This window comes from Armigeres subalbatus, chromosome 3, assembly GCF_024139115.2.
Source record: "Armigeres subalbatus isolate Guangzhou_Male chromosome 3, GZ_Asu_2, whole genome shotgun sequence".
Taxonomy (NCBI): domain Eukaryota; kingdom Metazoa; phylum Arthropoda; class Insecta; order Diptera; family Culicidae; genus Armigeres; species Armigeres subalbatus.
The window spans coordinates 246821138-246847644 of NC_085141.1; the positions used below are offsets into that span (position 1 = coordinate 246821138).

At 38.0% G+C, this 26507-nt stretch overlaps 1 protein-coding gene across 2 annotated transcripts in view; it reads left to right on the forward strand.

Moving 5' to 3' along the window:
- LOC134223192 (uncharacterized) overlaps window positions 1-26507 on the forward strand; it is a 131913-nt gene that overhangs the window by 69595 nt on the left and 35811 nt on the right. Inside the window, exons 1-4 of one of the 2 annotated variants that reach the window (XM_062702333.1) lie at window positions 898-1139; window positions 16360-16699; window positions 16773-17355; window positions 23173-23299. In XM_062702333.1, coding sequence (XP_062558317.1) covers window positions 1103-1139; window positions 16360-16699; window positions 16773-17355; window positions 23173-23299 — 1087 coding nt within the window. In that variant the 5' untranslated portion in view covers window positions 898-1102. Of the gene's footprint in view, window positions 1-897; window positions 1140-16359; window positions 16700-16772; window positions 17356-23172; window positions 23300-26507 lie in introns of those variants that run through there. The other variant, XM_062702334.1, reaches the window with a different exon arrangement.

Genomic DNA, 26507 nt, shown 5'->3' on the forward strand with positions numbered 1-26507 from the left:
CTGCTTCGGACACCTGATTACACAGTACCGAGAAGAATAATTGCAAACAATTCTCACTGCACAGCTCAGTCTGTCTTTCAACTATTCCGTCGCATTGAATTGATATGGCTTACTAGAATGTAACGTAACTATACTAAAATAAAGTAGAACCATATGTCCTTTCAATCCAGCTTGATAGAACATTTCGATAAAAAATTCCATCGAATTTAAGCGTCCGAAGTTTGAAGTTGTCCGAAATTTGACTACCCACGGTAGCAAAAGAGAGAGTAAACAATGGGAGCCTCTCTTTTAGCCATACGGTGTTTTCAAATATTTTGGTTTGGTTAGTAATCAGCCAAACGTTAAGGTGATTATACAATCAAGCCATGTGGTGAATTTTAAATTCACCACACGATTTTCTACTCCTATTATCAAATATTCAAATCTAGCGTAATAATTGTCGTACAATGCTGAAATTAAAGTCGATTGTTTAGCATGAGTAAGGAAACGATCTACGAATGTTTCATCCCCATGGGCATTGTGGTTTTCTCAATTTGTGCTCTTGAAAAATCACTAGAAAAAGCACGCGGTTTCCAAGATGGCCGATTTGTGGCTTTGTTGTATAACCACCTTAATCATGTCAGATAATATTTTATCTTTCTGGTATTCCGATAAGGTACACATCGTATTTACATATTTGAGCATTGGTGGTATCGCTTTCCGCCATCGAACCGACCTACTATACAGTGTTAGTATATCTATAGCTATACTAACAAAAACAAAGCGAGAGTGAGTTTTTCCTTAGTGAATTCTCTCCCGCTCGCCTTGCCTCTCAGATTCTAACCGCACCAGAAAGTGCTCATCTTTGTTGGCGCGCGCGCTGGGTTGGCCGAAGCCGTCCCGACGGAGAACGACAGCAGTTAGTCGCTGGTTAACTGTCTACCTTCTAGGAAGGAATTACAAATCCCGCTTGGCCGTAGAAACGCGTGGTCAAGTTAGGGACGGCCACGTCCGCGAAAGAAGAAAACGTAAAGGAGAGCATAGTTTGCAAGTGTATAGCAGCCGCCGGGTTCGTTCCGGAAGCCAAGTGCGTGAATCACATTCGGTGTTCGCCGTTGTGTGAATGCTGAGTGCGTTGGGAATTTTCAGCCTTTTTCCAAGTGAGTGTCCTTTTTTCAAGGGTTCGCGTGTCGGTGCGATGCTGCCACAGTGCATGAGACACAATCGAAGCTAATGATTATGGCATTAGCTTTACGTAAGGGACCTGATGCGATGGATGTGGTGGGATGGGTGATTTTCCGCTCGAGCGAGTGAAGTGATAGAATAGAAGGTTTGATTAGCGGCAATCACATAGCCGACGAATCGCTTCAAGTGTTAAACTTGACTCACTTATCATCAGGCGGTCAGCCATAAGAAGGATGGTGTTTCCGGGCGCACGTACTCGCGAGTGAACTGATAGCGTTGCGAGTAAGGGTGGCGAATGCGTGAATAAGTGCATCTTTCTACGCCTTTGAATGCTCAATGGGTGAATCGTTCTGTTTGTTTTGATTTTGAATTCGTGTTCTGGCGGTACTTGTAAGATGTTCTTGGCAAAGGATTTGACATGCGAGATGAGTTGGGATAACGTTAATTGAGAATGATTTGTGACAGTCTGAACCGTGCAATTGAAATCATAAAACATTACAAGTTCGAACTCTAATGGCTCACGCTTTTATGGCTGCATGTCAATAACAAAAAGTTGAGGTAATTGGCTATCTAAAGTGACTGATAACTGTACTAAGAGTTCAGGCTAACTAACCCGTAGTTCATGAAAAAATCGAACTTTTTATAGACATTTGATGAATATTATGGTTGAATTCAAATACTACAGAAGCTTTTCCAGAATTAATTTGATTATACGCAAAACATTGGATTTTCTCAAAATTTCCATACATTTTATAGCGAGAAATTATAGAAAATAATGAAATGCGTTTTCTCGAAACATAGTTTTTGCCTCTTAGGAGTTTTCTTCTAGCTCTGTTATGACAGTAAACATGTAAAAAATCACGAGTATGTGAAAAAGCCATAGAGCAGGATAATCTGTGCTTATTGATTCATTCTTCACCTGGTTGGGTACAGCGTCGATACACCTCATGGGGGCCACCGAACCGGGAAATTGAAAGCACCGGGAAAACCGGGAATTCAGGACATTGGCCGGATTTTTTTTTTCGTCAGGTTACATTCAAAATTCTTGTCACAAGTCAGTCCAAAAGCCGCTTGTGGTCGATACATATTGAAATATTCCTTTTTTGAATGAATGTATTCAACTTTAAGTTATTGTCCAAGCCGGCCTTTTATTTTTTTGTGATTTTCAGATGCACAGAAATCGAAGAAGAATATGGTGAATAATATATATTTTAACACTTATTCAAGAGTTGTTTAGATTTATATTTGAAAATTCTATAAATTACTATTTTTCAATAGTATTTTTTTTATTCTTCGTGATTTTGTCTGTAATATTTTAAACAGTGAAATATCTTTAGTTCATATTTTTTCAGAACTAACCTAACATAAAACAGTGAACGTTCGCTAATTGGGTTTTCTTTAGTTGGGGGTTCGCTAATTGGGGCGCGTCCAATTAAAAAGCAGTTAAACGTCAAAACGTGAAGTGAAATACGCGTTGACGTTTTGTTCCCGTGTTTGGCGGGATCGATACTTCTTGGCGCGTAAAATTTTCCTTTGTCAGAATGCCCCAATTAACTAACGATATTCGATAGTTAGGGGTGAGGTCGTGCCTCAATTAGCGAACGATCACTGTGGAAGGTTACGATTGTGAAAGATATACTCTAATTATTTTTTAACTTGTTACACCGTAAATATGGAATAGGTGAAAATTCCAGTATTTAAACCTTTTAAACAAAAAATTCAAAATTTTATATTAGTGGAAAAAACTGAAAAAAATAAACAAAATGCAATTTAACATGTGAAACTGATTGAATTCCGAATCGAATATTTGCTTGTCTAAAATGTGCTTGAATCTATTTTAGAAAACAAAATAATTATTTTGATCGGAAACACATATTTGGGTCTTCGAGTTAAATCTGGAAAGAAAAGAAGAAAATCAATACCAATAACTATAATGAGGCTATGCACTGCTAAAACTTACTCCATTGCTAAGTTTTTCAAGTTAAAAAAATTTGATTTAATTTATTAGAGATAGCTGTGTCTTTCCTCACATAATTTTGCGATAATTCGAATAGCTTCATCAGGACACATGCCCATTGAAATAGTCTGGATAAGATCAAACCGACGGTTGAATATTAAAAATATTCCGGCTACTATAAGATACTATACGTTTTTTTCGGTTTTCATGCACATTAGCACATTATGCTCTAAAAAGGAAAAACCACACTAGCCTGGCAAGCAATGTCCATTGGCTCTGTCAGAAACTTACGAAAGTTTTGCAACTAAAAAAAGAATCAAACCATTGTAAATCTTCGCTAATGTGGTATTACCATAAGGGGCCGTCCAGAAACCACGTGGTCATATATGGGGGGAGGGGGGGTTTGGAAAATGACCACGATAAGCCACATGGGGGGAGGGGGGGTGTTGCTCTCGAACCACGTGGTTTTTTTTTACACGAAAAACTTTTGGGGAATAACAATAGCGGTGTAAAAAATACAAATCATCAAAATTTAATGATTTAATCATTAAACGCAAAGCGCATCTTAGGGCCGATGCCCACGTAGCGTCTTTTCAACTCAGTGTTAAAAAGAATTTAGCATTAAGCATCGAGAAAACCCGGTAACGCAACGTCGGTCGCAACGCCGATGCATATCTGAGTTATTTGGCCAACTTAGCTTTAGATCCTATGTCCATAAAAAAAAATAAACGAAAAAACAGGTGAGACTGAAACCTCAATTTCCACAAAAAAAATTTGGGAAAGAAAAATGAAAAAATATTTTTTTAAAAATTCCGCCGCAGATGGTTTTTGGCATCACGCCGCCGACACTTTTGCATCAGCGGACTACAGCTACAATTTTGAAAACTGTTCATGTTTTTACAATAATTCAAGAAAAATCTTCAAAAGAATTTCTTGTGGATATTCAGGAAAAAATCCAGTAAAAAAAATTCCCGTGAAAACTTTGACCTTACTTCATACAATCCTGATAAAGTGCTAGCATTCAGAATGTTTTTTGAACAATTCTCTCTGGAAAATTTTGCTTGTAAGTTTTGCTACAAATTGGTCATGAAAAAAAACAAAACATCTCCAGTGTAAATGCCGAAAAAAATTCCATGTGAATTCTGTCTGAAAATTCAAAACAGTCTCGTGGGAAATACATATAATAATAATTTTCGGTGGAAAAAATGTTCATATTTTCATATTTTTTTTACATTCTAATGAATTTCTTCGACAAGTTCTTCCGAATCTTCACCAGAAATTCTTTTTCATTTCCAAAATAAGTTTTACGAACATTTTAGGGAGCGCATTTCAAAATGTTCAGTCTCCAGTTAGCCTTACGAGCAAAGGCGTAGGATTGCCAATCCGGAGATGACGAGTTCGATTCTCGTTCCTGTCTAGGATGTTTTCGGGTTTCAAACATTGTCGACACCCTAGGTATAATGTATCCATCGTACTTGCTACACAAGATATATAATCGTACAATGGCTGGCATTTAAAACTTTCAATTTATAACTGAGGAAATGCTAATAGAATAAACTAAGTTGAAAAGCAGACCAACTTCCAGTTGGAATATAGAGCCATAGAAGAAGAAGAAGACTTCTAATTTTTTCAAGAAAAAATTCTCTGAATTTTCATGAGAAATTAAATAGCCAATGCCACATGAAACACTTTGATATTACCGTTGATTTTTTGTTTTCAAATTTGGAATTTTGAAATGAATTTTTTTACGCTCTTTGTGAATTCTATCACATTTTTTAAATTTTCCAAATATTTTTTTATTCGAGGCTTTATTTAGAATTTCCACGGAAGAGGCTATGGATTATCTTCAAAAAATACTTTGGTTTTTCAAAGAATAAATCTTTAGAATTCTCAAGGTTCATGTTTTTTTAATTTGCACCATAAATTCTTTCAAAATTTCATGGGAAATTCATTCTTCTTCGGAAAGTCATTTTGATTTCTTTGTAGGTTAAGCTAAACATTGCTTTTAATCTTTACCATGCAAAGAAGCACAAGAAATGATTTAAAAATTTTAAGGAATTTTCACATCATAAATTCTTTAAAATTTTGATTTAATTTTCTACGGAATTCCTATTGGAATTGCTTCTAAAGTACAATCTTCACAAGTACTACAAAAGTGCAATTTTTTCGTTATTTCCACTTGTAAAAACATCAGAATATCCTCGGGAAATTCATTATTGGTGTTTTAGATGAACTTTTTTTCGATTTTCTACTGGAAAATCTTAGGAATTTCCATCGGAAATATGTTGATATATTCCAAATAATTTCTTTTGGAAATTAAAAAAACTGCTGAAAATTTCTAAGATTTTTTTTTTGAAAAACGAAAAAAAAATCCATTGGAAATTTAGAAGAATTTCCTTTGAAGATTCATTAAAGTTGCCTAGGATTTTGAAAAAAAATCTTTAGAGATTGTGTAAAAAAGTAGGCTGGATTTTTTTTTCTAATTTATACTGGAAATTCTTCGGAATTTGATGTTTATTGGAATTTTCATCGTAAATATGCATTTCGGATCCTTCTACGGATTCTTCTAGTTCTTCAAAATTTCTACCGAACCTTTTTTAGGAACTCTTCCACAGAATTTCGAAAAAAAAGTCGTTGAAATACTGAAGATTTTTCCGTGGAGACTCCGAAGAATTTCTTCTAAATATTCTGAAGGGTTTCCCTTGCAACTCCAGAATAATTATTCTTGAAAATTAGGAACAACTGGGACTTTAAAATTAATCCAAGCAATAAATGTAGGCAATTATTTAGGATTAAGAAGCCTAGTTCTTATGATATTGAACAATTAGGCTAATTGATCGAAAAATTCAATAATGCACCTAATTAGAACATTTAGGTGCATTATTAAATTTTTCGATCAATAATGCACAAAATTCTAGTAGTGCGTATGAAAAAGGTTATGACATAGAGAAGTTTGCATTTTAAAAATCAACATGAAATTCTAAATAAAATGCTAAAAGGGTCTTAGAACTAAGAAGAGTCCTGCGATATGAAAAAAAGTGGCAGTATTCCAAAAAAAAAAACACTCCAATTCCTAAAACAATCTAGGGTAATAAATAGTGTTATAATAACGACTGAAATTGAATTCCAAAACAAATCTCAAACCTTTCAGGACGGATGGGTCATATATGCGCAGCGTTTAAGATTGTCTATTAAATCACAAAAGAAAGCTAGACCACCATTTTCTTCAGTAAAATTGTTCATCTAGATATTGGTTTTACAGAAAAAAATATGGGAGCTCAAATTTGACTGACCCTGAAAACTCAGTTATCCGAAACCTTGGGAAGATTTCGATTCTAAGAGCATGCAAATGAAGTTGAAATGTTTGAATCATTCTGAACACTCAGATAAGATGGGTCATCCTGAACGTTAAGCCAGTGATTGCTCTCAAGTTCAACCCACGACTTCTCGGGTGACCAATCATGACAATTGTAATGTCCTCATCATCGGTATGTACCCAATCCGATGAAATAAGTATATGATCCTAATTTCCATTAAAATGAGATCTAAGAGACAAGGTACCCAAAATTATCTTGAGTCAACATCAAGCTGCACAATGACTAGGCTAGGTGTACCAGTTGTGGCTATAGCACCAGTTGTCGCACTAGTGCTTTATATGCCAAATGACCAATCAAATCACCGTGAACCAAGTTCATATCGATAAAGCATATTCATATGACACGATAACACCTTTGATTTCCTCCAAAACAAGCAAAGCATAATTGTAAAAATTGATTTTGCTTAATTTTTCACGTTCTTTGCACCAGTTGTCGCACTAGTGGTCCCTATTTGGCCAGTCCCATAAGAAAACAATGGGATTTGCCAAATAAGGAACCAAAATTAAGAATAGTGCCACAACTGGTGCATGGGTTCCTATTATGGATTAATCAATTTTGAGGATAATAACAAATTTTATTGTGGTTTTCACAGCTGTTCTAAGGAGCATGAAGTAAAACCTTTCGCTTGATATATAAAGTCCACCCACATGCCTTTTACTTATTTTTTAAAAAATAGTTGTTCTTATGTATGGCGACAATTGGTACACCGACCCTATTACTTTTTTTGTAGGGCCTTAGAAGCACTGGGTTCACGGACTTGAATGATTAAGTAGTTCAAACATTACGACTTCTAGGACGTTTTTTAAAACCTAAAAGTTTTGTATAACCTAAGTCGAGTCAAGTACGAAAGACTGAAGACGACCTCACTGTTGAGGTCGAAATACGTATCTGTCAAGGTACAATCAAGTGGTGGAATTAAATGGGAAGGTACAAACTCGTCTTATGACAAGTAAAGACATTCCATTAAAAAGCTTAACATAATTTTTTTAACTAAAAAGTCTGTAGTAGCTTGTACAAATAACAATTGTCATATCAACCCAATGGACCTAATGGGATATTATATCATACATCATTAATAATTTGGTTAATTGGATAAATCGAATGATCCGAACTCCAAAATGATAATTGATCTATAATACATTCATTCTTCTATGAGTCGCTTATGAAAGGACCATTGACTGAAGCATATTCGAGATATGGAATAGAAGTTCATTGGGAAATTATTCGAAAGACATCAGAGTGACCGAGAAAATATGTTTAGTATGGCATCATTGGATTCCACGAGTCAATATCAAAATAAAATTTCACAGAAAAATTAGAAATTTTGAGAAATGAGCCAGCTCTACACAGATAGAAAAATTCACTGAAATTTACACTAAAAATCATGCACATAAATGGAACATCATTATTAGCGTAGCTCCACGCGTGATATAGCCTAAATTTATACAATATTAGACGTGAATCATCAATATTGCTTGCAAGTTGTACGCAAACTTGTTAGGAAGAGAACCGTTTCAGCGTAGAATAGCTTAGATTTCCGCATCTCAAGTTTTACGCGCTGTTTACTTTTCACAATTTTTTTCTGTGTAGATTATTTATTAGAGAAAAAATAGAAATTTTCCATAATAGAATTGGAATTTGCCATTAAAGAAATCAAGGTATGAATATTAAATAAACATAGAATTACTGCAAATAATGCAAAATTTCCATAAACAGTTGAAAATTTTCCACAAAACAATAATAAATTAGCACTTGTAAAAGCAAAATTGCAATTATGTATTTAAAAATCACCAATAAAGAAATTAAAAAATATAGGAATATTTTGGAAAATTTCTAAACCATTACAAATTTTTCTCGAAATTTTTTAACATATTCATGAGTCCGCATTTTTTGTATCCTCCTGTTGCATCGAAGGTATGCGAGTTCTAGATAACCTAATACCTAATACAAATTACAACATGATAACATCATAAAATCTTCGAAATAATGAAAATTTTAATTTCCATGCTGGGTTTTAGTTTGATTTTGAATCAGTTGAAATTGTCCATCTTCAAAATAGATCGGATTAACCATATGTTTTAGTTACAAAGGTTTTTTTTTCAATTTTTGTACTTGGAAAAAAAACCACGTGGTCAAAGGTGGGGGGAGGGGGGGGTCTGTTAAATGACCACGATAGACCACATGGGGGGAGGGGGGGTTGAAAATCTTCAAAAATATGACCACGTGGTTTCTGAATGGCCCCTAATTATTAAATGCAGGTTGACACTAACACTGCTTGGCCGCGAGGCGAACAATTTCAGTGTGTCTATTGATTGAAGCATTTCGCATAACACGTTGTTGATAATTTAATGTATCTATTTTAAAGGTTCGTTACAAATTATCAGTTGCTTCGATACAAAACTGACCTCCGCCCGGTTTGGTCAGAAAATAAAACATCTTTCTAGTTAAAGTTCAAAAACTCTTACCCTGATTTGTTCAAGTATAATAAAATCCGGGAAAATTGAACAAAATTTTTCGGACGAACCGAGAAAAAACCGGGAATTTGAAAATCAATTTTCAATGGCCACCCTGGTTCTATACATGGCGTATTAGAGACTTATAGACTCAATAATCGTAGGACTTGGGCGATGTTCCTCCAGTTTCCCAGAACGATTAGAATCCCAGGTTCAATAACACCGCGTGCAGCCAGTGTGTTCGTGGCCGCCTATGAAGTCACCAGCCTCTATCCGGGTCTCTGTTTAATATTTTTTTATATGTTCTATCTCTCGACATTCGCACTATGTGAGCAGCCCATTTAAATATGCCGTGTTTTATACGATTCACAATATCCTTTTCTTTGTACATTTGATACTTGTCGTGTCTCATACGTTTCTGCCTAACATCATTTTCTAGTTCCCACCGAGTATTGCACGCAGCACATTTTGCTCGAAAGCGTCGAAAACTTTTCAGTCTGCATAGTCATCTGTTGACATGATTTGTGTTTTACTTCTGAAATATACAAACTATCGCAATTTGAAAAGTTCATAAGAATTACCTCACCATATTTGTTGCAGTAAGATGTAACACAACATTGTCTTTATCCTCTGCAGATGAGGACAAAGAATTATCGCTTTTTGTTGTTTTTTTCGCATTTTTCAGCAAAAATTACACTCCTTTTCAAGGATCAAAGGCTAAACATCTGATCAGTAGTTGATCGACTCTCAGGAAAACCTGCCTGGTATTCGACGACGAAGGACTCCTCAAGTGGTTAAACAGTGTTAAACAGAATACGCGACAGAATTTTATACGCCGAGTTCAGAAAGTTGATTGGTCTGTGATTGGCTCACTCCAATATGTGCTCATTCTTACAGATTGGGCACATGAGGCCATCCAACCAGCCGGTACGCAGTACTTCATCCTCCCATATTCTTCTGAATAATGTGGTGGATCAATTGAAGCAGCTGCTCACTTCCAAGTTTGGATAGCTCGACCGGGATGAAAATCCTTCATAGCAGTTTTACTGTTTTCCAGCTGATGTAGCTGACAGCTTGACCATCGTTGACTATGTGCATCATGCTTTTTGAAATACCTTCGTTTTAATCGTACTATAATTCCTCGAAGTGCTTCTTCTACCACTATAGTCTGCCTGTCAGCGAATTCGGCGCAGTTTTATGTCGCACGCCATTAACAGTCGCGTAAAACCTTCGCATATTGTTTCTATCTATGTTCTCCTGCACTTCAGCTTTCACACCGTGAAGCTTTCACTTCCGTTGCTATTATTTCCTTTATGCCAGGCCTGCCCAACTTTTTCAAGCCACGGGCCAAAATCTCTCAAGCCTGGTACCATGGCTTAGTAAACGAACTTCGCAATAATACAGCAAACTTCCGTATTCTGCTTCCATTTCCGTCAAAATAATTTAGAATTGGAGGTTGTGGATCCCTCGCGATGATAAAATTTATTGGATTAATGACGAGCGTCAGATCTTTTCCTTTCTTAAATTATTACAATGTAAATCTTACAATGCCAGTGTTAGTTGTAAGGCCACTTAAGTTTTATTTATTTATTTATTTATTTATTGACCAAAATTTCGTAACCTAAGACTGACAGTCTTTTTTATGTTACATTGATTATTACTAGTAGAATAAGCGCTTTTATTATTTTGGTTTTGCTGATATTTTTACTATTTTACTCATTAAATTAATATAATTCCTATTATTTGAAATGCTGCATGCAACCTCTTTTAAATGCCGTGAAAGATATTTCTTTTGATAAACTATTAGGCATTGTGTTCCAGTGAACTACACCTCGAACGAAAAATGAGTTCCCATACTTAGACGTGCGGTGTCGCGGCAAAACGAATTTTCTAAATCGATTGCTTCTAGAAATTTGTAGTTTTTCATATAAATAATCTGGTTGCTTTGTACTCTGTAGACCATGCAGAAATAAACAAGAACGAAGTTTACTGAAGTTTTCAAATCGACACCCAATTAGCAAATGCTGAAGGTGAGAAACGCTTGACAACCTGTTCAAATTAAAGACATAACGTACAAATGTATTAAGAGCAACTCTAAGCTTATTGAAAGAAAACGTACCAGCTCCTTCATACTGGTTCTAACAGGTATTTTCCGGTATTCGTTACACTCATTGGAATCAAAGCTGCCAATTCCTTTGTGATTAAAAGATGATCATCAACTCCTCTTATGAAGACTCCTACCTGCACCATGTTTTCAAAATCAGTATTGCCATCAATGGCGAGAGAGTAGAATCTGAAGTAGACGGCTTTTTCACGTAACTAGTGTTCAAATTTTCTGCAAGAGCTTGTACGCACCGTGTTCCGAGGCAAACTAATGCTACTGAAGGAGACTTTTCCGTTAGGGCTCAATGTGCTATCAACGCTCGGTAATGTCGTCGGTGTGTAAAAATCAATCGGCCACGGCACTTTTTGGCACTAGCTGGAAGAAAACTCACTGGCGAAAAGGACTTTTTTCCCTTCACCTCACCCAAGAACGCCAGTGAGCTTTCCTTCAGCTAGTGTCAAAAAGTACGGTGACCGATTGATTTTTACACTCCGATAAGCCACCATTAAGGTAGTCTCACACCTCGGGAATTTGGTCTTGAAGGCTACTTAAAGGCTACCTTACATCTCGGGAAAATTTTCCCGAGGTGTAAGGTAGCCTTTACCAAGCGTGGAAAGCTGAATATTTGATGTGCATTCTTTAACATGTTCTCCGTCCTAGAATAGTTTCATTCGTTTTGCCAAAATCTCACTAACAGCAACACTAAACCGTACTGCATTTTCCGGCTTCCTGTCGTGTTTGTCGGAAGTCAGAGTGAAGAGAGTTTGTTACTTCGATAATCCACTGTTCCACCAATAATTTGAATCAATAATGGAAATTTAAATATAATGAGCACATTATCACTCGATGCAGCCATTTCAGAATATGTATGTATTATGTTCAAATAAAAAGGAATTATTGGAGCACAATGATTAACAGACTAAATTATTTTTAAACCGGTATTAAATAATAAATTGTGAAAAAGAAGCTTCTCGAGCCACATAGGGAAGCTCGTGAGCTGGGTATGAAGCGTTTTTTTGCCACTTGCACTAGGAGCACTAGGACATAATTTATATTCAATATTTGTAATGGCCTTTTTGACAATTTTATCAATATGTAATCAATATGGACCAAATTCGGCCTAAACATTCTTTGTATATCTGATCGAGGTTCTACCAAACCGAACCAAATGAAAGCCAATGAGAATATATTACTGTCTAGATATAAAATTTGTAGTTAGTTTAGAATTATCAAAGATATGAAAAAAATACTATAATTTAGCTTCCAATCATTTGTTTTTTTGAAAATAATTGTAATACAAGTGTTGCATGACATACCAGGCAATAAATTCAGACTTATCGTGCTTCATATGCACCATCATGAGCTAAAAATAGGCAAGGAGTCATGTGAGCTATGAACAAATTCATTTTCTAATTCCAAGAGGTGAACCCAAACTTTTGTTCGATGTGAATCATACATCCTTCTCACTATTTCAGTAAATATACCGTTTTGACTCAAATTCCGAACATGACTCATATTCCGAACAGTCACATTTAAACGGCCATTTTGACTTTATTCGTGTAATATACTCCACAGGGGCTTGAATTCGTTTGTAATCTTGATCCTCAGTGCGGAAAATTGATGAAAGATTTAGTTCTAGGGCGCTAAAATACCAGTGTTCGGAATATGTTCGGGAATTGAGCCAAAAAGGGTAAACAAATCAAGATTTTTTCGCCGTTTTTTTTTTCAAAAATGATATAAAAAGAGCATGCCTTTGCTTTAAAAGTTTGTCATCTAATTTTCGAAGAAATCAACATGCTTTCCAATAGGAATGTGTTTTGTCAAACATCTCAAGCTCATTATCTTTCGAATGAGCCGTGAAGATCACAAATCGAACATAAAACGAAAGAAATATATGTAAACACTTTGTCTTATTTTTTAAAGGGTGAACCCAAACTTATGGCTGAAAGTGTACATTTGTTGTAAATATCCTCAGTTATAGTATTAAGGGGTATCCGATACGATTTACAATCGATTAAATCTGCTATACGAAATCTTGGGCAGAAAAATGCTTTTTTTTTGACGACAGGTGCGATTTGGCATTGGGTGTGGTCCTTGATTTCAATCTAGAACACAAATCACAAAAGCATGAGGATAGCCACGCCCATTTTCACCGTAACTTGGAAGGGGAAGCCACCAAGAAGTGCGTAACTGATAAGAAAATTATTTTGAGCTTTTTAGTGGAATGTCTTCACTTGTCATAAGACGAGTTTATACAATCCCATTGAATTCCACCACTTAATTGTATCTTGACAGAAACGTATTTCGACCTCAACAGTAAGGCCGCCCTTTCGTTATCGTAGTCCTTTAAGAATGTTTCCCTCTTGTTGTCTACCGTTAAATCCCACTCGTATGTCTTCCTCTCGCTGCTGTCTTCCAAAAAATGTTTATCTCGTTACAGATGTGAAACATCGCCAATGATATCAACTATGTGAATATCAACATCATATGTAATTAATTTAAGCATCCTAAATTCCCTTCCTTTCCTTCAATATTATTGTATTCCCTAACCTCGACCAAACCGCGAGTCCTACGGTTACCCAAAACTAACATTAGTGTATAAGAATCATAATAAACTCTATTTAAAAACATGATTCCGGCTCCGTAACGCTTCACGGCAAATGAGCCTTCCAAATAAATAATAGATTAAAAAAACAGTACGGCCGTCTTCAGTGTCTTGTACTTGACTCGACTTGACTTACTGTTGAGGTCGAACTACGTATCTGTCAAGATACAATTAAGTGGTGGAATTCAATGGGATTGTATAAACTCGTCTTATGACAAGTGAGTGTGTAACTGCTAGAATAGACCCTTGGGGTATGACGGTTCCCTCTTGAAAGGACCTTTAGGTATCACTCGGTTCCGCCCACAAGCATGTACTTTGTCTTTGACGCATTCACCACTAGTCCAACTTTTGTTGCTTCACGTTTCAGGCGGGTGTACAGTTCTGCCACCTTTGCAAATGTTCGGCCGACAATGTCCATATCATCCGCGAAGCAAATAAATTGACTGGATCTGTTGCAAATCGTACCCCGGCTGTTACACCCGGCTCTCCGCATGACACCTTCTAGCGCAATCTTGAACAACAGGCACGAAAGTCCATCACCTTGTCTTAGTCCCCGGCGCGATTCGAACGAACTGGAGTGTTCGCCCGAAATATTCACACAGTTTTGCACACCATCCACCGTTGCTTTGATCAGTCTGGTAAGCTTCCCAGGGAAGCTGTTCTCGTCCATAATTTTCCATAGCTCTACGCGGTCTATACTGTCGTATGCCGCCTTGAAATCAACGAACAGATGGTGCGTTGGGACCTGGTATTCACGGCATTTTTGAAGGATTTGCCGTACATTAAAGATCTGGTCCGTTGTCGAGCGGCCGTCAACGAAGCCGGCTTGATAACTTCCCACGAACTCGTTCACTAATGGTGACAGACGACGGAAGATGATCTGGGATATCACTTTGTAGGCGGCATTAAGGAGTTCAAATATAGACCCACCAACAATTGTAAGAAGTATTTTTGAGGGATTCATTTGAGGCCTATTTGATGCACGCATGCATCAGTAGAATATTTGTTTCAATCAAATATAAACCCATTTTATTTTGGAAAACCATTGTTATTCGATCACCACTTGAAAATATTTGTTCTAACTATTCATAAATATAATTCCGAATAACATTTTTATTTTTAAATTGTTAAATAAACCATGACCATGTTCACAAGACTGTTAGTAAACAAGACAAGAGCATGGTAGAACCTACAATTCAATTATAGACGTAGTTAGATGACACAATCATTGTCCTGTGAGTAAAAAATAATCAACCGCACAAATAATGACATAAATGATCATCATTCGTCATTTGGGAGACGTCTGAATGAATGTGAAAGACGAACGACTTATCAACGACTCAAAAACATTTTGCCGTATTCAAATAAGCTACGCTGCAATTGAGTGACTAAGCGCGTCATTTTACGTCGTCATGAGTCGCCGTCGAACACGTCGTTCGTTGCGTTGCCAAGCTGAACCGAGTGGCGAGAATCGTTTTACTTTGTTATGACGTCGTCGCCGACTTCATTCTCGCTCTCGCTGGTGGTGTGTTCCCGCTAATCATGTTGTTTTCGCGGAAAGTAAGCCAAACAGAATGAAAGTGAATCGCGCGATAAGTTGTGGAAGGCGTCGACGGTCGTATAGTCGTCGCTGTGTCTAAACAAAGCTTGTATATGACAGGTTAGCGCGGTCGAGGTGTAGAATAGCAAATGGGGAATCGAATGTCTATGTGTTGAATGCATAACGGAGGAAATTTGAAAAATAGGTTGTTGTGTTTTTTATTCCGCATAATCGCGTTGAATTTCGTTGACCTAGTCAAATTCCGCAGGTCCATACCCATGCTGCAAATGGCTTAAAAGCGTTGTTAACTTCTCTAGGCCAAGCGATCATCACTGCTCAAAATGATAGTTTAATTAACAAAGTGCTCGTAGGACTCTAAGACTAAAAGTCGGCTATGCCCCATTTATTTTAGGCATGATGATGATTGCAAATAATTTGATTTGTGGAATGCAAGGACAGAGCGTATCATAAAAAAGAAATCATTTCAAGTTATGTGTGCTGATGAATGCAAATGAAGTAGAGAGTACTTGAAAAACATAAAAGACACCGTATCACTCGAAAGAAAGTATTTTCAAGAACATTGGCGGTTTGTCGTAAAAAAATGCTGTCGAGATGCGTGTTGTGGAATTCAATCAATTACAAAAAACATTCACATGTATGAGATTGAATCGTCAAAAATCAAATCGTTGTCGTACAACATGTGTCTGCCTTCCTCTAGTTGACTGATATGATATGATAGGTGCGATTTATATGTTTTGTATTGCAAGTGATGTTTTCGACCTAATGACTACATGTAGTAATTACCACCTGAATGAATCTCTACGTTGATTTTATGCATACATATTATCTACGCCTTTTTTCTTGGTTAACCGCCGCTATCATGTTTCATTGAAAAGGCGATTTAAAAAATCAGCATGTGATGACATATTTTCTTCTCATACGCAGCACACATGACGGTCGCGCTAGCACTGTGTTGCATCAGCCCTTCATCGTCTCGACGGAGATTTTGACCCCATTTACACTGAGTGAAACCTCACGTCCACACACCATGTATATATTCCCGCATCAGTTCCTTGAGCGTACCAACATCTGCTATATTTAGCATTAGAACCTAACCAAAACTAATTCGTTGTCCCATTCTCTCCGCGTCTCGTTTCAGTTTTATCTAACGTGACTAGCCCGTCGCGCAGATCGCGAAGCAAAATCGTAACCATTCGCTGTATACGCAGCGCCAATAGTAGCAGCAGGAGCAACAGCAGCAGCACCACTAACCGCGAAAAGCTGAGGACGGTGACGACGCCGCACCACGGGACGGGACTTTTCGTTCTCAAGTGCACAGAAAAATTCGTTAAGGTGGCTCCGCAGGCCGTACAACGACCCTCCGTCAGTACAGTAAGGTTTCACTTTCCGCCGGTGCTAATAGTCGCGAATTCTTTGCCGCCCGATATCGAACACTACTCGTCTTGCCGAAACACTAGGGTACAATTTTCGCCACAAGGGTATGGTATATTTTCTGGGACATTGGGGCATGGGAGATACTGAACGCACTACAACTCAGCATGTCTCCAATAGTGTGCATCAACAACAACAACAACAGCAGCAGAAGCAAAACAGTTTCAACGTTTTCAACAGTCAGCAGCATCTCTCTGTTCGAAATGCAGAATATGCTTCAGAAGTCCAACTGCAACAGCAGCAGCAGCAGCGCCGACAAACCCAGTTGCACTACCATCAGCAACAGTTGCAGCAGCACCAGCAGTTTGGAACCGACTCGTCAGCAGCGCTCATTAGTGGTTTCGGCTTAACCAAAAGCGCCAACGTCGATCTCCCACCGTACTTGGAAGATCAGCAACAGCACGAGCAGCTCAACAGTTGTCGCATCGATTGCGGCGGTATCGTTAGCAATAACCATCAGCACCATTTGCATAGTCACATTCATAGCAATCATCGAATCGGTAGTGGTAGTGGTAATAGTGTCGGTAGTGTTCAGTGTTGTTCGCAAGAGTTAAATTTTAATCACCATCATCTTCACCATCATCAGTACCATCAGCAACAGCAACAGCAGCAGCAGCATCAACAGCAATCGCAAAACCACCAACAGCAGCACGACACTGAAAGTGATGAGGATGAAATCGCTTTGTATCCTCTCAATAATCAGGTGAGTTTGTCTTACTTTTACTGTGAACTTCAAGTGTGCAGGGAAAAAACTTACCTTCGACTTTTTATGTGAAACACAGTTTATCTGCGCTAAAAGTGCTGAAATCTGTGACAATCAAGGAGATTCATAACTCCAAATGCAACAATAACCAAAAAGATTTTGAGCTTATCAAAAAAATACTTATGTACATTCAGTGGGCTAATAACAGGTCACTGTACCAGTAAATACTATTTAAAACAACTTGGGAAGCTGGAAGACGATATCATTCTGTCGTTTCTGTAACTTTGAGATTGAAACTTCGGAACATTTACTTTGTGATTGTACAGCACTTTTTCATAGAAGGAGAAACATTTTTGAGAAGGGTTTTATTGGAACCTCGAATGTTTGGATAACTTCTCCCAACAAGGTAATAAACTTCATTCGTTCAATTATTCCTTACTAGGATAATAGTCATAGTCAGTAAGTTCAAAATACTCTTCAATAGTGTTATAGACTATCTGGCTTATACTATACATTAAAACCCAACTTAATTCACCGAGTGGTGATACTGCCTTTCTCGCATTTAGCCAAGACACCAACCTTATATGGCGCTAATATAGATCAATTTTATTTTCTTAATAACTTTCAAACGCAATGGACGAACATTAAAAAATTTAATAGTGATCAACAAGGCTTTGTCCCCTGTCGAATGCAACTTGTTGCGAGAAAATCGGTTAAGAATTACTATATGAAAAAGTGGCTAATGTTTTTCAGTTTTCGTGCACACACACACACACATACACACGGACAGACAGACATTTGTTCAGCTCGACGAGCTGAGTCGATTGGTATATAACATCATGGGTCTCCGAGACTTCTATAAAAAGTTCGATTTTGGAGTGAAATGATAGCCTTTCGGTACAACTGTGTTGTACGAGAAAGGCAAAAAGGGGCCCGCGATCTATCTATTTCAAATATCTGGTCGCAGTGGATATTGTACCCGACAGAAAAAACATCCAATAGGAATCATAGCCTATAGAATCGGTCATGATTCAAATCGCAATTTGCATCATTGCATGATTTTTACGGGTTCTTCATTGTTGAATGCATTGAATTAACTTTTTTTTCTTATAAAATAATGCTTAAAATAACGCCTCTACTGCGTTTTGACGCTTTTCAGAGCGAACTCATTTTTCGGTGAATGAGCGAAGCGATGCGATTCTGTCAGAAAAACTCAGGCGCGATGCTCTTCCTACAGAATCGCAAGCGAGCCAGCTCGTGCATGAAGTCCCGATGATTGAGATTTGAGTATGATTCTAGCAACACTGGTCAGTAGGAGTCCGAGAAGAGTTTTGGTCAGGAGCTGATCAGTAGAAGTTGAGTAGGAGCTTCTGATCAAAACTTTTATGAACTTTTTTACAAATCATCGAGAGGCGCTGGCAAGTATTGGGGTCGAGCCATACAGGTGCATGAGCTGGAGAGTTTGTTGAACGTACGTCGAATGAAAGGCAATGAATTGGAACAGGAGTTGTTTTAAAAGCGAGAAGCTTAGGAAGACTGGCTCAATGTTAGGAGAAGCGAGGAGATTAGCGATTAGCGAGTGGGCGAAACCTAGCTGTAGGTGTAGACGAAAGATGCTTAGGAAGCAGCTGCCAATTAGATATAGTTGCTCTTTCGTATAGATATAAGGGAATATTGTTAACGATGTATACTTGGTAGATACTTGTTGTTTAAATAAAATATAGCTGCAGGTATTGGAAAACGTATCAGTCAGTAGCTTGCCATGGATATGGAGAAAAGGGGAATATAATAAAGTGAAGGTGTTCGATTATATCCAATGTTTTTATTCCTTCATTTCTTCAAAAATAATGTCACGGGAATCGGGATGTTCCGGGATGGAAACTCAGACATTTCAAAGAATTTTCCGTGGAAAATCCGAAAAATTTCTAGTAAAAATTGTGAAAAAAATTCCTTGTAGATTACCCGTGAATATTCCGAAAAATCTTTCGTGGAAATTCCGAAAAATGTCTCGTAAAAATTGCGAAGAGTTTCGCAATCCGAAAAAAATTCCATGGACATTTCGAAGAATCTCTCGTAAGATTTCCGAAAAATTTGTACCTCCTGGAAATTCTTGTGAAATGCCATGGAAAATCCGAAGAATTTTTCGTGAAAATTATGAATAATTTTCCCGAAGAATCTCTGGTGGAAATTTAAAAAAATCTCCCCCTTTCAAAAAGTCCTCAGGAAATTCCGAAGAAGTTTTAATGGAAAATACGATGAATTTCATTTGAAAATTCCGAAGAATTTCCTGTGAAATATTGAAAAATATCCCATGAAAATTTTGATGTACTTCCCGTAAAAATCCCAAGAAAGAATTCCATGTTGAGATCCCGAAAATCTCTCGTGAAAACCCCAAAAAAAAAAAATTCACATGAAAATTGCGAAATATTTCTCTTGGGAATTCCGAGGAAGTTTTCATGGAAAATCCAAATTTTTCACCACCCACCACCACTAATGAACCAACGTTGAACCCATTGGATTTCGATCCGTCAAACGTAACACGAATCAGCCATATCTGTTTCGCCGGAAAACCATGTTCTATGTAGCATAATTCATTTCGTTTTACTGAATCTTACGCCGTTTTGAAATCTATAACCAGTTGATGTGTCCGCAAGTTATTCTCCCTTATTTTATCAAGGGCTTGTCTCCGGGTAAACATTTGACCCGTCGTTGATCGGCCGTCACAAGAACCTGCCTGGTATTCCCTGACAAAAGACTCTTCAAGCGGTCTTAATCTGTTGAGCAGGCATAATATGGTACCAAACTTCATTAAGCTGCTCACTTCCATACTTGAGAAGTTCAGCCGGGAGCTGGTCCTTCCCCGCCCGAGTAGCACACTTGTCACATATCAGTCACTGTGACTCATATGCGACCAAATCCAGTCACATTGGAGTTGCTGCAACCAAATCGATCTTAACTGTGCTACTAGGGCGTAGCCTTACAATTTTGCTGTTTTTGATCTATTGTAGACGACTCCACAGCTTGTCCAGCGTCGCTAATGTTTCTTCTGTTCACCGATGCACCGATTCCACTGTTCAACAAAGTCTCGAAATGTTGCTTCCACCTGGCATCACTTCAGCATTATCTGTCAGCAAATTCCCTTCTTGGTCGTTGTACATGACGGGAGATGCCGCTGTCTTCCTCCATATAACATTGACAGTTAAAAAAAAACTTGTAATCACTTGTTCCTTGTGCTTTTTCTTCCTGCGGATATTGTAACGCATTGTTCGCTGTGATATTTACAACAAGGTAGTGATCAAAGTCAACTTTCAAACCTCTGAATATCTGCACATCGATAACATCCGAGAAATGGCGCTCATCTACCAAAATATGGTCTATCTGGTTGCAAGTATCGTTTGTCGGTGCGTTGATGTTGATTAGGCTGTAATTGAGGAATTTGCCCCGTATCCTCAACACACAACACACAGTACGCTAATGGGTTTCCACCTCATAACGCGCTTCATCTGCTTTCCCATCAATACGAAATCAATTCCATGCCCTGCTTTTTAGTGGCCGCTGTAATAGATGTTATGTTTGAATGCTTTGTTGGTCGGCTTTGAATTCAAGTTCTCCGGATCTAGGCCACCGGACTTCTTATATAGCGGCCACGTTCACTCCAACCTTCTGTAGTTCATGAGCCAGAAGACATTCCAGGTACCGAGTTTCCAATCATAATCCTTATTTCGTTTGTCGGTTGCCAGGTCGGTTGCCGAAAATAACGTTCTCTTTTCTTCTTTGTCCATTTTTCGTGGTATTTGAAATGCTTCAGTAAGCTAACCTTTTCGGGGTCGCGTTACCTACATCGCGCTGATAAGGCTACTACCTTGGATATAGCTGCAGTTATATAGTGTTTCGTTAATCAGCCGCTAAATACCAGGCAGACGCTGTATGAGTCAAAGAATTTCCCGTGAAAATTCCTAAGAATCTCTCCTGCATACTGCCAACACTTTCCAGTGATAATTCCGAAGACTTTCCCGTGGAAAATCCGAAGGATTTCTCGTAAATATTCTGAAGAATCTTTCGTGGAAATGAGCATAAACATGACCACGATGAACGTGCTTTTCGTAGTTGCTACTCCGTGATTGACCAGAATAATCGCAATTGCACAGAGATCCAATGGATCGAAGTATGGGAGTCCTCAATGTGCACAGCTCGTGAGCTCTAGTATTTTGAGTGGTCGGTAACGGCGCTGGCCACGTTCTCACGGTCTATCGGAGATGGGAAGGAATTGATTATGCAATCACTCGCCCACTGCAAGCCGAGAACACCTCTGAACTCGACACGAGTTCACGCGGAATTTTATTGAAACCTGGAGGTTGGTCGGCTTTGAATTCAAGTTCTCCGGATCTAGGCCACCGGACTTCTTATATAGCGGCCACGTTCACTCCAACCTTCTGTAGTATTCATTTAGGGTACTGACATTCCAGGTAACGAGTTTCCAATCATAATCCTTATTTCGTTTGTCGGTTGCCAGGTCGGTTGCCGAAAATAACGTTCTCTTTTCTTCTTTGTCCATTTTTCGTGGTATTTGAAATGCTTCAGTAAGCTAACCTTATCGGGGTCGCGGGGTCGGGACAGTAATAATAGCTGTCTATTAGTGAATAAGTGACCGGAAGATTTGCCCGCAGAAGATGGTCAAAGGCCAGTGAATCGACCGAAACGTCCGGACAGTCTGGCAAATCAATGTGTTGTCTCTACTCGCCGAAAAATAATCGATGAAAATCCCATACACTCATACCTTGGATATAGCTGATTAGATACATCGTTCCGGTAATCAGCCGCTGGATACCAAGCAGACGCTGTTTGAGTCAAAGAATTTCCCGTGAAAATTCCGAAGAATCTCTCGGGGATATTACGAACACTTTTGCGTGATAATTCCGAAGACTTTCCCGTGGAAAATCCGAAGGATTTCTCGTGAATATTCTGAAGAATCTTTCGTGGAAATGAGCATAAACATGAGCACGATGACCGTGCTTTTCGTAGTTGCTACTCCGTGATTGACCAGAATAATCGCAATTGCACAGAGATCCAATGAATCGAAGTATGGGAGTCCTCAATGTGCACAGTTCGTGAGCTCTAGTATTTTGAGTGGTCGGTAACGGCGCTGGCCACGTTCTCACGGTCTATCGGAGATGGGAAGGAATTGATTATGCAATCACTCGCCCACTGCAAGCCGAGAACACCTCTGCACTCGCCACGAGTTCATGCGGAATTTTATTGAAACCTGGGGGTTAGGTTATATGGCGCAGGTTCGTCTTGGTTAACGGGTTGCCGTTGTGGTAGTGATGAAAGGGTGGTATATTCTAATTCGATGCCATTTTCGAATTCTTTTCTAGCAGTTACCTGCTAGAACTAGTCAAGTTGTAGGTATAGTATAGACGATGGAAACGGTATGAAAACACATTATCACTTCTAGCGATTGCTAAAGCATAATAAATATATGAAAAGATGTAAAGTAGGAGAGGAATGGAACGGACCTTGGATTGAACCCATGACCTCCCGCGTATAAGGCAGAAGAGGTAGCCATATGAAGCCCGTTTCTGAAGAATTTCTTGTGGAAATTTCGAAAATTTTCCGTGAAAATTCCAAAGAATTTACCATGGAAAATCCGAAGAATTTTCTGTGGAAATTCTTAAGAATCTCTCGTGCAAATATACCCGAAGAATTTTCCAATTATAATTCTAAAAATATTTTATTTTTGCATGTTCAACAAAAAAGTTAATGCGTTATTTAAATTATTTAATTAACCATTCATCTATCTCTGCTCCCCCACTTTAGGTCGGCGGTCATACGCGACTGTTACTGCTGAACCAGAGTACTGTCATCAAACCATTGAATCTTCGAGAACTAGAGTTCTACCAAAACATTCCCAGCGACATTCAGCAGTTCGTTCCAAAGTATAGAGGTAAGTGGATCAGTTGAATCTTTTAGCTTTTCATCTTTTTTCATCATCCATAACATTTATTCGATATCAAAAAAGGTGTTTTATCCCTAATGAAGTTATTTCTAAATTGATTTGTTTATCGACTTTTCCGGTCAGTTCTACTCAAAGTATGAAGGAGCAGATAATTGAAAGATAATTGAAAATCAACAGAATGAAAGTGCTTTCAATCTGTTGATTTTCAATTATCTTTCGATTATCTACTCCGTCATACTTTGAGCAGAACTGAACGATAAAGCCGATAAACAAACCACTTCATCTCAATCACGGTCTCGTAAAATCTGTTTCAGTTTGTTAAGAAAATTATTTTGAGCTTTTTAGTGGAATGTCTTCACTTGTCATAAGACGAGTTTGTACAATCGCATTTTATTCCACCACTTAATTGTACCTTGACAGATACGCATTTCGACCTCAACAGTAAGGTCGTCGAGTCGAGTCAAGTACGAGACACTGAGGATGACCTTACTGTTGAGGTCGAAATACGTATCTGTCAAGGTATAATTATGTGGTGGAATTAAATGGGATTGTACAAACTCGTCTCATGACAAGCTGTTTCAGTTATTTCTGAATAAGTTACGTTTCAAAGTTATGATAAAAACACTGCATTGTTTTGAGACAGTATATTTCTATGTGTCCAAAGATAAAAATTACCTATTACCTACTACCTATTTTATCAATGATATTTTTACCTGTCTTATATGTTAGGTTGATTATTTTTTAGCTTAGTTCGATAATATTACTTATCTGGTCCGAATCATGTAGGGGAAATGACGGCTTTGGCAGGTTTTGTTCTATTATTGTCAGGGCGATTTTTGTTGACCAAATTTCATGAAATTTGGCCACAATATTCAATAGATAATAGAACAAAACCTGCCAAAGCCGTCATACCCCCTATTTGAAATTTTCTTCATAATTTATATTTTATATATATTTTCTACAGCGTTGCGTTGGTTGGTCCATTGCATTACAGCATAGGGTAACGGTACCAATAGTGGAGCTTTTAGTAGATGCACAAAAGAAAATATTTGTTTAAATTGATAATTTTAGGAAATTTACAGCTTTAATATCTTAGCCAACTCATAAATTTGCTAACAAAATGAGATTCACGTCATTTAGCATCAACAACGACCAAATATTGCTTGCACCACTATTGGGTACACTGTTCCTTTAGTGGCTGTAAAAAATGTTGGTGCTATCCATTGATTTCTTATGGGACTCGCCTCTATTGGTACAGTTGCTCCACTATATTGCCGCTAACCGCTAAGGAAAATCATTGTTTTCAATAATTTTTCAAGCGAAATTTTAGGATAAGTTGCATTTAATAGGATATTTAAAGCACGACGCACCAACTGAAACCATCGTAACCTCCACTATTGGTGCTACCTCCACTAAGGGTACGGTTACCCTAGCGACCTTTTTTTTATTTATTATTTTATCTGGAAGAATAACAAGTTCAAAAATTCAATAACAGTCTACCTTCTTCCAAACTTAAGACACACGAACATACCTCTAAGAAAAAAATCTATTGATTTGATTCAACGTTGGCACAACGGAACCCTTACCAGGATGTAAGATAAGTCATAATGCAAACATAAATCGACGCCACCCTCCAGCAGAACAATGACGCGAGAGGGTATACGATTGTTTCCGGATCGTTACCATGTGGAGCGAGTGTGCAAACATTTCCACACTGACTGGCTGGCAAACGATATGTAAAATTCCAAAAGTGCTGCTGCACCTCGAATGCACTTTTGTCCTTGAGTGCACGTTTTCCAGAGGGAGCAGCGAACTAGCTGCCGATACAGTCATATGCAATGCATTCAAGTGCGCTGTTGGTGGGAACTGGTTGAATGCCACGACCGGCCCTTGTCATTGACATTCGCGCAATTCGGCATCAACATTTCAAAGTAGCGCGATTGCTTTTGTACACGTTACACATCTTGTCCCGCGTTGGCATTCGGATGGTAGCTGGAGTTATGAAATGTTATGTTATGTTATACAAGCTCGTAGCGGTTTGAGAATGCCAAGCAGTTACGCCCTTTCAAAAAGTTCGTACCGAACCGTACTTGAGCTTGAATTTGCAGCGACGCATTTAATGGTAGCACCAGCAGCAGTCACCACCCACGTTCTCGAGGGACAGAAGAAAAGGGACAGTTTTCTATTTTAGGATCTACATAGTTAGATACCAGGGTGTTAGACTTTATAAGCAAACCAACCTTGTACGTTCCGGTCGGAGAGTGACATTGTCGTACGGGTGGGTGGGCAGAGATTGTATTGGACATGGTGCGAAAAGTACGTTTCGAAAATAGATTCTGTCTGAAGGGAACGTTTTTCTTTTTTATTTTCGCGCATCGTACCGAATAGCTTTATGATCCAAAAATTTGCATAAAGTTTATCACATATTTTCAACAACAGCATACAAACTAAAATTTCTACCTGTCATAAGACGAGTTTATACAATCCCATTGAATTCCACCACTTAATTGTATCTTGACAGATACGTATTTCGACCTCAACAGTAAGGCCGTCTCGACTAAGTCGAGTCAAGTACGAGACACTGAAGACGGCCTTACTGTTGAGGTCGAAATACGTATCTGTCAAGATACAATTAAGTGGTGGAATTCAATGGGATTGTATAAACTCGTCTTATGACAGGTGAAAACATTCCACTAAAAAGCTCAAAATAATTTTCTTATTAAAATTTCTAAATTAATATGTAATGGGAATTATCTTTATTATAGTGTTAAAAACAAGTTTACCTTTCTATTACGAATTCTTCGTGTTTATTGTGTACGTCACGAGAAAGGCACCATCACCGCCAGATGGATCGGCCATTATTAACATGTCTGTGGCTAAGAATTTCAAGCGTTTAACAATATTTCGGTCGACTCAAACTATTATTAACGCCTGTGTATTTCGAGAAAGTTGAATGGGTCAATAAAAAACTTGAAAGTGTTAATTATTTTTCAAGCATGTAGTTTACGCTTCTAAAATAGATTGCATGTCTCGGACTGTGACTTGCTGAATAGAATAATTCTGGCTTTAGTGAGAACATTGGCGTAACTTATCGAATTTTCAAATAATCTTGGGAATTGTCCAAACTGTTTCCATAACGTGCCCTCTATAAAACCACGAAAAAAAAGAAGAACAAAAGCCTTAACAAAGCTATTAT